Raw genomic sequence first — 13567 nt, forward strand, 5'->3', positions numbered from 1 at the left:
ACAAAACTGCACTTATGCTTAAATTAGTAAACCCTGTTTCCAGATAGAAAGGCTTACCTGCCTCCAGATATGCTAAGCAGGGTACCTGAGTGAGTTGTATCCTCAACTCATCTACAGCTTTGTCCTGGGCTTCCCCCCAGTTCCAACTTTCATCTTTTTTTTTAACAGTTGTAAAATATGTTATTTCTGCATAGTTAACAATAAATTTATGGGAATAATTGGTCATTCTTAGGAACGACCTGACATTGCTAGAAGTTTTGGCATTTAGAACAGCTTTAACTTTCTTCTTCTGTGGATTTAATCCTCCAGCAGTTACCTCATGTCCAAGGAAGTTGACTCTGGTACTACACCATTGTGTAATGAAGGTTTAACTCCTGCCTCTCTTAACTGATTAAGGACATGTCTGATCTCCAAGATGTCTGTCAAAAGAAGTACTTTTGAGTAAGATATCATCCACATAGGTTAAGGTCCCCCTTTCGAATCCATCAGGCATTGCATTATGCATGAACACCACAAATTCATGTCCAGAATTTATGTAACCAAAAGGCATCCGGGTCGAAGTATATTGCTGTTTCCCAAATGTGAAGGTCAATATAAAGTGGTCCTCCTTGTGTACCGGAATAGTCCAGCATTCCTGGGAAAAATCTAAGGCAGTGAGTATTTTGGATTCTTGTATTGGTCTATGTATGGCACAGGACAGCCAGGCATATATACATGTTCATTTAGATGTCTTAAGTCAGCACATAAACACCATTGACCATTAGGCTTTAGAATTCCTAGGATGGGGTTATTATACGAACTGTGCACCGGCCGTTTAAATTCCAAATGATATCCTGTAGCACATCATAGGACACTAAAGGAAGTCTATACTGCTTGATACAGATAGGTGGCAGACTGGGATCAGTCTGGATTCTAGTGACATGAAGGTTAGTAAACCCACAGTCATAGGAATCTTTGGCAAAGATCTCTTGGAATTCTATTAGGATTTCCCTTAACTCATTGTCATTAAAGGAACCATCAGCCAAGGATATCTGCTCTCCCACCCTTTCCTGAAATCGAGGAAAGATTTCAGGTTGACCTATTTCAAAGGATTCTTCAAGTTTAGAGGTTAGATCCCTCCCGGATGGACTTACTTTTTCCTTTTGGTCATGATATTCTTGTGACTCCTGCTCATTAAGCGGATGGTAAAAGACGATAGATTCTTCAATCTTGTATTAACCTTCAACTATACTGAAAGGATAGATGGATTGGATAGTGAATAAACCTTCTGGTATATGATAAAAAGTTTGTTCCACTATCTTTTCTTCTGTCAGGTGTTGAGAGGGATGAGACCGATAACCTGATTTTGGAACCCAAAAGTATAACATTCTGAATCCAATGCCAAACCTACAACAGTACCTTTGGATAAGGCAACATCATGAGGTTGTATGTTGTTTACAACAACACAAATAGGGTTTTGACAAAAGCTTACCATTGGCGTGGGTGATACCTAGCTGCTGAGTCCGGTTGCATAAGAAGATTAATGTGTCAGGATTTCTCAATCTCTGACCTTTGTTAAGATGTATGGCTAAAACAAAGTTACTAGTCCCTTGCGGAATGGTTACATCTCCAGTAACTTGAATACTGACTGCATATGGAAATACCTGTGCCTATTTCATGGCTTCATCCTCATGGATCCCTTTTTAACATGGTCAAAATAATAGAATTAATCAAGTCAAGATAGATAGCAAAGCGATGTAGGATATAATTCCCAACATAAATCTGGTAACGGTAGTCTAACACATGGAACAGGTGTTTGGCTGTCTTACATCCAATGGAAATGAATAAACACTTTGCGATAACATTATGACTTTCTGAGTCGGCGTCCACATTATGGATCCAACTTTCTTGTGGAGAATGATATAGGATCATTTTAGGATTAGCAATCTGCTTTAACAGACTCTTGCTAATATAGCTGTTTTCACTTTCCAAGTTCAGCTTGGCATTCTTACTTCTCCCTATATCATTCACTTGAACAGAAAAAATTAAGTGTTATTAACCCTTCTAATTCTGGCAAGGAATTGAGCATGACCTGGTTACTCCACATGATCCCTGCAAAGAGAACTGGTTAAAACATCACCTTCCAGAGAGACATTTGCGATGGAATGATCATCTGCAGGGAAAATAAAATCATTATCTTGTAGAACTGTAACTGTATCAAGTGACTGACTATTCCTAAAATAAACTTCAATAGAGTCCGGCCTTTCTTCAATCACATGGCAATTACGCCTGGATTGATGATTGGACTTACCATATGCAATGGGTACTTTAACTTGTGCCCAGACAATCCCATTCACACAATCTATGATTGTGTCATATCTATACCCAGAATCAATGGGTCATAGGGGAGATTTACTACTATTACCGGGTGTCTCAAGGTCTTATTACCTATTGTAAACTTTAACCAGGTAGAACATATGACACGAAGGGAATTACCTCCAACACTCAGTAGAGAAATTGGGAAGCGTCTTAAATTCAGCTTTTCCGCTACCAAGTCCATTACCTGTTGAAAGTACACATTTGACAATATGATTGCCTGTGACCGGGTGTTTATAAATCCCATGAAAGGATGTGGTAATGACTCCTGTATGTCTACATAAATATAATTTGTTCCTTCATGTTCTTCTAGTTCACATAAGAACTTAGAATGTGTCAACATATCACTTGTCTTCCATGTCACTTGTCTGAGCAGTAGTTCTAACCTGCACTAATGTATGCACATTCTTACCCACTAGTTCTTCCTTCTCAGGAACGTCTTGAGCAATCAGGCTTCTACTAGCAGTTGGCATCTCATCGGTTAACCCCTTCAGAGCCAGTTCCTGGCAACTAGGTGCTTTAAAAGACAAGTTAGCTTGCCAGCCCATCTGGTCTGACTGCAATATAGAAGAAAAAATTACAGACAACTCCCCCATATTCAGGAGTGGAGGAACCACATAGGTTTTACCATCAGTACATCATCTGATAACCGTCATTGTGGAGGAGTTGGCATTGTAGCAGAACCTACCCTTAAAAAAGGATTGGTGGTTGCTGTAGCCATAGTTTAACTCATTTGCTTGACATGGTGGCGTAAATAGTTTTTCCCATTCCTACTTGGCTTGGAGTTGTATGGCAGAGGTTGTTGGACGTTATCTGACTCAGATTGGCTAGATCTGTCCCTATTAGTCCTGTAAAATGTCCCCCTTGCCAAGGGTTTTCATTCCATTCCTCCACTGTGCACAGAGGGCATCATCATGCATTCCTAAAAACTACATTGTCCTTTCAAATTATTCTAAATGGTCTGCTGTGCCTTTTTAGAGAATTCAGGAACATCTTCTTAAGGAATCCAATTATCATAGACAGGTAGGGTAACCTCTTGGTGTTCTTTTTCACTCCTCTAGAGTTATACCTGTATGATCTGTGTGTTCTGGCCGTAGTGGTACCCTGTAACATCACAGATGGATCGCCTGAAATATGACCTTCTGAACACACTTCAGAAGTCACCATCACTTTTATTACTCTCCTGATTTTCATCACTCTCAGCCATCATCTTATTTCATCATAATCAGGGGAATCATATGTATCAGAGAATTTAACCTTAAGATCCTATTGTGATTGGACAGAAGCCAAATGATTAACCTGTTTCTGTACAGTTTGTAATTGCTTACGCAAACTTTGAACAGTAAACTCTGTCAAAGTGGTGTGGCTTTTAACCCCTTCATCGCCTTCACCATACAAAAATAGCTAAGGCATTTGTACACTATCCTGTTAGTCTTTAGACATTTGGGCTTGGAGTTCTCATATCTCCCTATGACAGTTATCAAGATCCTACCGACAATCCGTTTTCCTGCTCTTAAAATCAGAGCACTGGCGATTAAGTGTAAAATGCTTATCGGTTAGTTCATAAAACCTTAATCTCAACTGTTTGTACTCTGTCTGGGTTTCCTTTGCCTGATCTAAGGCTGCCTTAAAAGCATCTAACTCTTTTTGGATACTAGACAATTAAGTAAGAAGCCACAACAAGAAAGTAGGGCCATGATGAAAGGATTAACCCTTCTCTCTCCCTTAAATTTGATATATTTTGAATAGTATTCAAATATCCAACCAAAGGTGATCCTTCAGACCATTAATTTATTAGAGAAAATGACCTCACCCTTAAGGGATTGGAGCCACTCTTCATAAGTCTCTTTAAATTTGTATATTTTGATAACCTTTCATAATATCATGTTTGACATTATGAACATGTGCCAGCACTTCCTTTTCAGATATCAAAATATCTTTACCAGAAACAGTACTCGATTTGCTGGACACAGACATGTATGTAATTTGAATTATTTTAAAGGAAATATCTCAGTAGCGCCACCAATTATGTTTGTGTGCGTGTAATATGCTAAAATATACTACACTTTTCTTTCCAGCCTAAAATATCTGACAGAAGGAAGGGGAGGCATAACGCCATATGGAGTGCCTCCTCATAAGATGTTGGGGTTCTAGTTTCCATTGCAGCTCTTAATCATCTTAACACATTCTTCATAATGAAGCATCTGCATGTTGGGCTTCGATAAAAAGTTTCTTAATGCAATGTTCTGCTGCCTCTAGCAGAACGTCTCTCAAGTAATTCAATTTTTTCTGACATCCATCAAAAGATGTCTAGACCATCAAAGACCCATCTACATATCTCTTCATTTTAGGAAAAATCAGCCTTTCTGAAATCACAAACGTTATTGTGCAGTGCAACACAACCTCCTTTTATTAAACCACACTGATGATTGCTGGGGCCCAACTATTCTCCTACAGTAACATCTGAAATAAAGTCTCAATTCATAAATATTAACTCTAGCATAGCCTCCTCCCTTGTTGGCCTATCTACCAATTACCTAAAATATCATCCTTGTACAGAATTTAGGATGTCACTAAATAAGAATGTAGTAGAGTCACGAGGTGACTTATTTGAAAGGAGGAGAAATGTTAGAACAAGCCATTGGACTATTGAGCTACTTGGAGCCTGATTGCCCAACAGGGTGATTAGCTCCATAGTTCAAAATTTGCACCCGTCTCAGGGAGAAAACCTTTGCTATACCCTACAATCCATATTTCTTAGATTGCAAGCTTTCGAGACTATACAGGTCTCTTCTTCAGACAGTGTCTAGAAAGCTTGATTACACGTCTGCTAGTATACTTCACTTTGCTACAAAGAACGGTTTAATTTATCTACATCTTCTGAAAAGGGCGCCAGAATCCTCGTTGATTCACTTCACTTCTGTCAGATTTCACACCGATTGTTGGTTCTCAAAACTGCCATGATTCACAGCAACTGTAGAATACAGACTGGATAACTAGGCGTGGCGCCGGGCACGAGCCCGCGCACACACTCCCCAGCACTAGAACATTCTCAGTCTTTCAGTGTCGTTCCATAAGCGTTCGTTAGCCACGCCCAATAGCGTAGACATCCGAAAACGCGTAACCCCTTCGTTCCCATTTAATGAGACATGTTTTTTCTTCTACTTTATCTCGTTGCGTACTTCCAACCCGGCACTTTCGGAACAGCATTAGTAGGCGGGACCAAGTCCCTGGGTGACGGCGAGGGGGTGGGGTTACCCAGCGTGCTTTTCGGCCAGGCGGCGGTTGTTGAGCACGCTGCAGCGGGTATTCAGCCGATGTGTGCGTGATTTTGAGTAAGAACGAAAAATGGACGGCCCGCTAGCAGTGTTTGGAGATCGCAGCACCGGGGATGCTGTAAGGAGTCAGAATGGTAACTACGATTATCTCTTCACGAACGAGATGATGCCTTACAGTTCTTAAGTGATCTCCTGCGCAGGCCTTGAGTCAGCAGCATTCACAATGGAGGAAAGAAGGCCGCAACGTGGGCTATCAGGCTGTTGACACGACTTTATAAGATTTGTTTTATATATATATATATATATATATCCATGCACGCATATTATAATATATATCTATATATATATATATATATATATATAGTATATTTGCTTTATAACTGTCGTATCCCGCAGCGCCGTACTGTGGGGGTTTTTAGACCGTAAAAAATGTTTTGCTGAAGCATCCGATGCAAGGCATGTCAAATTTTTTAACGTCATCAAACTCAAGAGACACGGATTCAGTTAAGTTCCGTTTTGGTGCAATCACCATAGCTACCAGGAGAATGTTCTTGCTGAAAGCTGCATAATTTCACTTACAGGAATCCCTAATGTTTAGCGATGAGTGCCTTGTAGATCCTTATATGGTGTACGAGTGCTTCATACAGTTACTGTAGGGTCTGCTGATCACTGTTCTTGCCTTTATATTTTAGGCAGTGGAAATTTAAATATGCGTACATGTGCTAATATCACAGTGTTCAAATACTTATGTATTAATTAATATAATCCAATTACCGTATTTAAACCTTACTGGAAATATACCACCTCCGCGGTCAGTTCTTTATGCACACTTGATACATTAACATCATGAGTGTTAACAATTCCCATGTTAGTACCACTATTTCACGCTACAGAATTAGTGGCTATGCTAATGGGATAGACAAAACTGCCATCGTCTGAAGGGAAAGATGCTGTGTTCATTTTCTCTAAATAAATTGGCAGGACAGTTCTAATACCAGGTGCTTTTTGGGCAAAGATGTGTCCTCTTTCACAAGCAAGGTCTGGCTGATACCCTATTAAATGATTTAATTAGAGCTGAAACAACGAATCGATAAAATCGATAATAATCGATAACGGAAATCATCGATAACGATTTCCGTTATCGATTAATCGAGTGATCAATTCGTTGTTGGAGCACTCGGCTCCTTTTACTTACCTCCGCGAGCGTTCCCCGCTTCTGCTACATGCTCTGCAGTCTCCGCCTTCTAGCTACGTGACGGATGTGACGCGTTCCGGAGGTAAGTATTCTGCACAGATCGCACAGAGCGAATCGCTCTGTGCGAATGGAGCCACTCGCACAGAGCGATTCGCACAGAGCGGTTCGCTCTGTGCGAGTGGCTCCATTCGCACAGAGCGGTTCGCTCTGTGCGAGTGGCTCCATTCGCACAGAGCGGTTCGCTCTGTGCGAGTGGCTCCATTCGCACAGAGCGGTTCGCTCTGTGCGAGTGGCTCCATTCGCACAGAGCGGTTCGCTCTGTGCGAGTGGCTCCATTCGCACAGAGCGGTTCGCTCTGTGCGAGTGGCTCCATTCGCACAGAGCGGTTCGTGAGTGTGGGTGCAGGGCAGAGTGGGGGTGGGGGTGGGGGTGCAGGGCAGAGTGGGGGTGGGGGGTGCAGGGCAGGAGACTGGGTGCAGGGCAGAGTGGGGGTGGGGATGCAGGGTGTGAGTGTGGGTGCAGAGCAGAGTGGGAGACTGGGTGCAGGGCAGAGTGGGGGTGGGGATGCAGGGCAGGGTGTGAGTGTGGGTGCAGGGCAGAGTGGGTGCAGGGCAGAGTGTGAGTGTGGGGGCAGGGCAGAATGTGGGGGCAGGGCTGGGTGCAGGGCAGAGTTAGAGACTGGGTGCAGGGGCACAGTGCAAAGTGCTGGGTGCAAAGTGCCAGTGCTGGGTGCAAAGTGCCAGGGCTGGGTGCAAAGTGCTGGGTGCAAAGTGCCAGGGCTGGGTGCAAAGTGCAAAGTGCTGGTGCAAAGTGCTGAATGCTGGGTGCAAAGTGCTGGATGCAAAGTGCCAGGGCTGGGGCAAAGTGCTGGGTGCAAAGTGCCAGGGCTGGGTGCAAAGTGCCAGGGCTGGGTGCAAAGTGCTGGGTGCAAAGTGCAAAGTGCTGGGGCAAAGTTTCTTGAACAGTAATAGTCCACCTCTTTTCAGAATGTTTGGGGTTATTTTGTTTCATAAATATTGTGTTTGGGTTCTTGTACTTTGAAAATATTGTTTTTTATTACATCATAACAAAATAAGAATGTTAATGTAAATTTTAAGTTGTTTTTTAACATCCAGTTCATTAAATTCTTTTAAATAAACGAAAAATTTGCATATTGTTTTTTTTATCCGATAAATCGATTAATCGAAAAAATAATCGGCCGATTAATCGATTATTAAAATAATCGTTAGTTGCAGCCCTAGATTTAATGCAACATTATCTTTTATTGGCGCCAACAATTTAAGCAGCGCTTCTTACAGTACATTCATTCAAAAGCTACGACGAAACTAGAATAGACAAAACCAAACCGAGATACACAATAGATGATGCAACTAGCAAAATGACTTCCCTCTTACTTTAAATAGCACTTTGCATTTGTAATAAGCTGGCATTAGCTTTTTTTCCCCAATTTAATCCATTTGTCTCAGTCCTGCGGTCTTAAACAGTCAAGTGATGTAATCAAAAAGCAACTATAATGTTTGGCATGTCACCTTTTCGTGTTGGTTTGTTTTCTGTAAACTGTCAACTGTACCACAATCTCAAAGATAACTTGTTAAACCTGATTTATTATGATTTTCTTCACCGCAGTTATGGCAGCAGCATCCATTGCGAATATCGTTAAAAGCTCCTTAGGTCCAGTTGGTCTGGATAAAATGCTAGTAGATGATATTGGGGTAAGTGCACTTACATCAGTTTAATGCTATTTCTTGTTACATCCCAGTTGGACACCACTATAACTGGGTGACCCTGTCTCTTTAAATCAGCAACTACACACACACACACGTGTGTGTGTGTGTGTGTGTGTGTGTAATGTTCTAATGTATAAATTTTAACTTTACTGATAATGCAAACTTTTTAAGAGTCAATTTAAATATTCCCATTTTAGTACCGCTGTTTCGCTCTACAGAATTAGTGGCTATGCTAATGGGATAGAGCAATCTCTGCCATCGTCTGAAGGGAAAGATGTTGCATCCATTTTTCTCTATATGAATTGTCAGGATAATTCTTAATCTGTTCTTCATGAGAAGAGATTTGGCCAAAGCCTTGCTTTTCTGCTAAACTGGTCCTCTTAAATAGTATAGCTTTCGGTTACAGTTTTTATCTTTTAGTGTTTTGTAGGAAGTATTATCTTCTATTATTGGTGGTGAACTTTACAAAATTTCACCTCTCCTCCTTTAAATAATGTAATACTGTAGATCTAGGTTGCTAATTAGAGTTTTAATTACCTGTTTGGTTTTCTGTGTCAGGATGTGACAATAACAAATGATGGGGCTACCATTTTGAAACTGCTAGATGTTGAACATCCAGCAGCCAAAGTCCTTTGTGAGCTGGCTGATCTGCAGGACAACGAAGTCGGAGATGGCACAACTTCAGTGGTAAGTTTCTTCTACCTTCCTTAGGCAAAGGCGTCTTTATTTGTTAATATTAATTGGAGACCACAATGATTTCAGTCCTCTTTAAAGTCTTGGTTTTTTATTCAAATAGTGAATGGATGCCAGTAGATGCTGGACAAGCTATTCACCAAGCATTCCCAATAATGCCTGCTGCAGGTTACCCTTGGCTTCCCCAAATGCTAAACTCTGGTTTTTAGTGGCAAACCCCCTTACTCGTTTCATCACTTTTTTGCTGGCTCTGTTTTGCAACACGTAGTGAAAACAGCTCTTTTGCACAGGTCATCATTGCCGCGGAGCTTCTGAAGAATGCTGATGAGCTTGTTAAGCAAAAAATTCATCCCACTTCGATTATTGGTGGTTACCGTCTTGCTTGCAAGTGAGTTTGTATTTTATCTTAGACATTTTTATGTTTTAATTTGTACTACAGCATATTTATTTTGTGTCTTATAAGTGTCTATTCCTAATTAGTCTCAATGTAGAAAATGCTTACTTTATTAAGTCATGATAACATTGTCAGTTGGTAGTCTTGAACATGCAAACATTGAGCATAATACTACTTTTAAGTAACAATATGTACTTTATTTTTTCTAGGGAAGCTGTAAGGTATATTAATGAGAACCTGACCATCAATACTGATGAACTTGGAAGAGAATGTCTCCTTAATGCTGCAAAAACATCAATGTCTTCTAAAATTATTGGCGTGTATCCTTTCAATTGACAAGTTTTACTTTGGTAGCTAGCTGTCTCTGTTAAGTAATCTTACTTGTGTTCATGTATTTCTCAGGCTTATAGCTTTTGCCTTTAACCCTTTCGTTGCCAAAAGTTTATGTGGTATGAGATTGTCAAAGTGGGACACAGGATGCCATCCTATTCATGCTGGAGCCGTAGGCTCCCAATGTAGTGTACTAGGGTAGTTGATTGGCTTAGGACCAGATTGAGCAAACATCTTAGCAGATCTGTCACTTTCACCTACTAGTGAGTGCAATGAATATCTTGGAAGAACATTTTTTGGAAGGGTTAGCCTAGCTTTTAATTTGACACTTTATTAAATAAGAAAAATGAGCCTGTTAAGCTTGTTTTTGGTTTCTTTGCACCTTTGTTTCTCTAGCAGCTAATTACTCATTCTATTTGGTTAAGCCTTGACAACTGTACACAGTGATAGCGACTTCTTCGCCACTATGGTCGTTGATGCCGCACTTGCTGTAAAGTATGTTGATCCCAGGGGTGTAGCCCGGTACCCAATCAATTCTGTAAATGTGCTGAAAGCCCATGGGCGAAGTCAGAAAGAGAGTATTCTTGTAAATGGCTATGCACTTAACTGTACAGTGGGTTCACAAGGTAAGTACTGTGCTATTTAAGATCACAATCATAGTATGTATTCTGTATCCTTGTGTAATTTTTTACACTTATGTGCTTGAAAAAAGTCTTTTAATGTGCAATACTTTCATTCATCAGGAATGACAAAAAGAATTGTTAATGCAAAGATTGCCTGTCTGGACTTCAGCCTGCAGAAGACTAAAATGAAACTTGGAGTCCAAGTCATTATTTCTGACCCAAGCAAATTAGATCAGATCAGGCAAAGGTATATGTGCATACATTTTTTTTTTTCCCTTTAAACATGATTGTAAACTTAAATTCTGTACTTGCAACACAGCTGACAGCTCCCCGGATTATATTCATTCCCATTTTATTTGCTGCCATATATATTGAGTTATATGAGCAGTTATACGCGTGGGATAAATCAATGTAGCTACTCCTGTAATTGGTAACATTACTTTGTGTTTTTACCACCGGGGCAGTCTCTACATGTTGCTTGTTCTACTTTTTCCTTTCCTGACACATTTTTTTTTCCATGTTTCATAAATTACTTTTATGTTCCAGGGAGTCTGATATTACTAAAGAGAGAATCCAAAAGATTTTGGCTACTGGAGCTAATGTAATACTTACAACTGGTGGCATTGATGACATGTGTCTCAAGTACTTTGTGGATGTGGGAGCCATGGCAGTACGTAGAGTTCTGAAGAAGGACTTGAAGCGCATTGCTAAAGCTACTGGAGGTAAGTCTTGTCAGGGCTCTTCATTTTTTTTTATTATTTATTTATTTTATTTTGTTTGAGCGAAAATTGATTTTCTCTGTAGTAACCAAAGTAGTCATTTTTGTTGGTTGCTAAGGTAATAAGACATCTCAAGGTTTGCATCGGGGTTACTTTTTATTTTACCCCACCTCTGCATCATTGCTATATAGTTCTTAATGGATGTTGTATTCTCTCTGATGCGATTTCAATACATTAGATATATATATATATATTTGCACAATGCTAAAATTGATCTAATTTCTTTAAACAGCTACTGTTTGTTCAACTCTTGCTAATTTGGATGGAGAAGAGAGTTTTGAAGCATCAATGCTGGGACAAGCTGAAGAGGTTGTACAAGAAAGGATATGTGATGATGAACTGATCCTCGTTAAAAAGTAAGTGTAAATCGCTAACAGCATCTTTTCCAAACTCTTCCCATTTAATTGCTGCCTTGCTTGTCTGTGCTATGTGCAGTTATACGCGTGGGATAAAGTAATGCGTTGCCTCTGGAAGTTGTGGTGAGCTTATAATCAGTTGGGCTTATTCCTGTTCCAGAGGCTGCACACACAGGAGTAAATTATTTTCTTTTTTGGCTGTTTTAAAATTCTAAGGCAGCTGAATTTATTCTGACAGATGAGTTATCTGCACATGCAACTCTTTGTTGCATGCTGCTGCAGTTTTAAGTGGTGGCTCATCAATATTAATGACAATTTTGAGCATTGAATTACATGCACTCCTTGATCTCTGTACTCGTATAGAAGGCTGGGGTGACTGTCACACACAGTGTTCAGTGTACTGGTCAATAGCCCTTTTTTATTCTGTTACCTGACCTGATAATTATGAATTTGCTGTATTTTGTGTAGGCTACATCATTTTCTCTTGGTAAGCCAGCTGCTTAATTAAAATGTGAGAATCTTATAACATTTTCATTTCTTAATAGCACCAAGGCTCGAACCTGTGCATCCATCATTCTACGTGGAGCTAATGACTTCATGTGTGATGAAATGGAGCGCTCTGTCCATGATGCTCTGTGTGTAGTCAAGAGAGTACTGGAGTCCAAGTCTGTGGTACCAGGAGGAGGTGCTGTGGAAGCTGCCCTTTCCATTTACCTTGAGAATTATGCTACTAGTATGGTAAGATATTACTTGTCGCAGCACCACAGCTGAAATGTGTATAGTGTCACTGGTTTGTATGGTGGCTTTAATCACAATTAGTGCTGCAGTCATTTCCCTCTCATTTTGATGTGTAACAGAGGAACAGCTTTGTGGCAATGTGTGTAACTGGACTATTTCTAATCCTGCTCTTTTGATGTCTTAGGGATCCAGGGAACAGTTGGCAATTGCAGAGTTTGCAAGAGCCCTGCTTGTTATCCCAAAAACCCTAGCTGTGAATGCCGCTCAAGATTCCACTGACCTGGTTGCGAAGCTTCGTGCTTTCCACAATGAAGCCCAGGTCAACCCAGAGCGCAAGAACCTGAAGTGGTAAGACCAGAAAGCATAACCTAAGATTCCAAAAAGCGTATGCTGCTTTGCAGGGATACCTTACTAAAATATGGCCTTGTAGTTATAAGCTCTGGTATAGTAAATGCCTTAGTTTGCAGTGAATAAAACAACCTGATTATATTAGGTTCTTCAGTAGTAAAAGTGGAGTTATTGCCATATAAAACTACATTAGTGATGATGCTCTTAAAGCTGTATTGCAAAAACGTGATTCAGTAGAGTTTACGGAACAGGGTCTTTGGGGAAAAGTGTAGATGTAGTGTACGGCACGGAACAGTCAAATTGTAATAGAAAGCTTATATATTGTGTGTTTCGCTTTATGTAACAAGTGAAAATATCTAGTGACAGACTACTAAACCCATGCTCATCTGTTCTGCGCTTCTATCTTAGGATTGGCCTTGACTTGCTGAATGGTAAACCGCGTGATAACAAGCAAGCAGGTGTCCTTGAGCCCACAATGGTGAAGACAAAGAGTTTAAAATTTGCAACAGAAGCTGCAATTACTATTCTGCGGATTGATGATTTAATTAAATTGCACCCAGAAGCAAAAGAGGAGAAGGGGAAATATCATGAAGCGGTTCAATCTGGGTCAATTGAAGGTTAACTTGCCGTATCTTTGTTCTCCTTTTTTTGTATTCCCTAATTTATAAGTAATAGCTGTTCATCTTGCACTTGTTTGGTCTTGCACCAAAACTCAACACTTAAATAAACATAACATGGCAACTGATTTAAC

General features: G+C 40.3%; 1 protein-coding gene and 2 non-coding genes across 3 annotated transcripts; all 3 read left to right on the forward strand.

Annotated features, from left to right (window-relative positions):
- The first annotated feature begins 5610 nt into the window (after positions 1-5610).
- Positions 5611-13561, forward strand: TCP1 (t-complex 1). Its single transcript, XM_053460159.1, has 12 exons — positions 5611-5767; positions 8455-8540; positions 9114-9242; positions 9539-9636; positions 9852-9962; positions 10417-10598; positions 10716-10842; positions 11142-11317; positions 11607-11730; positions 12276-12468; positions 12653-12816; positions 13225-13561. The coding sequence occupies exons 1-12, from the start codon at positions 5704-5706 to the stop codon at positions 13436-13438; spliced, it is 1668 nt and encodes a 555-aa protein (XP_053316134.1). The 5' UTR covers positions 5611-5703; the 3' UTR covers positions 13439-13561.
- Positions 6493-6625, forward strand: LOC128488293 (small nucleolar RNA SNORA29). Its single transcript, XR_008353717.1, has one exon. It is a non-coding gene; the product is annotated as a small nucleolar RNA SNORA29 (small nucleolar RNA).
- LOC128488294 (small nucleolar RNA SNORA29) lies at positions 8740-8875 on the forward strand. Its single transcript, XR_008353718.1, has one exon. It is a non-coding gene; the product is annotated as a small nucleolar RNA SNORA29 (small nucleolar RNA).
- Positions 13562-13567: the final 6 nt, after the last annotated feature.

The sequence above is a fragment of the Spea bombifrons genome, chromosome 3 (genome assembly GCF_027358695.1).
Source record: "Spea bombifrons isolate aSpeBom1 chromosome 3, aSpeBom1.2.pri, whole genome shotgun sequence".
NCBI classification, from domain to species: Eukaryota; Metazoa; Chordata; class Amphibia; order Anura; family Pelobatidae; genus Spea; species Spea bombifrons.

Coding starts and splice junctions, on each gene's coding strand:
- TCP1 (XM_053460159.1), top strand. CDS start 5,704: ATGGACGGCCCGCTAGCAGTGTTTGGAGATCGCAGCACCGGGGATGCT. Junction 12,469..12,652: donor AGAATTATGCTACTAGTATG/GTAAGATATTAC, acceptor TTGATGTCTTAG/GGATCCAGGGAACAGTTGGC. Junction 12,817..13,224: donor GAGCGCAAGAACCTGAAGTG/GTAAGACCAGAA, acceptor CTTCTATCTTAG/GATTGGCCTTGACTTGCTGA.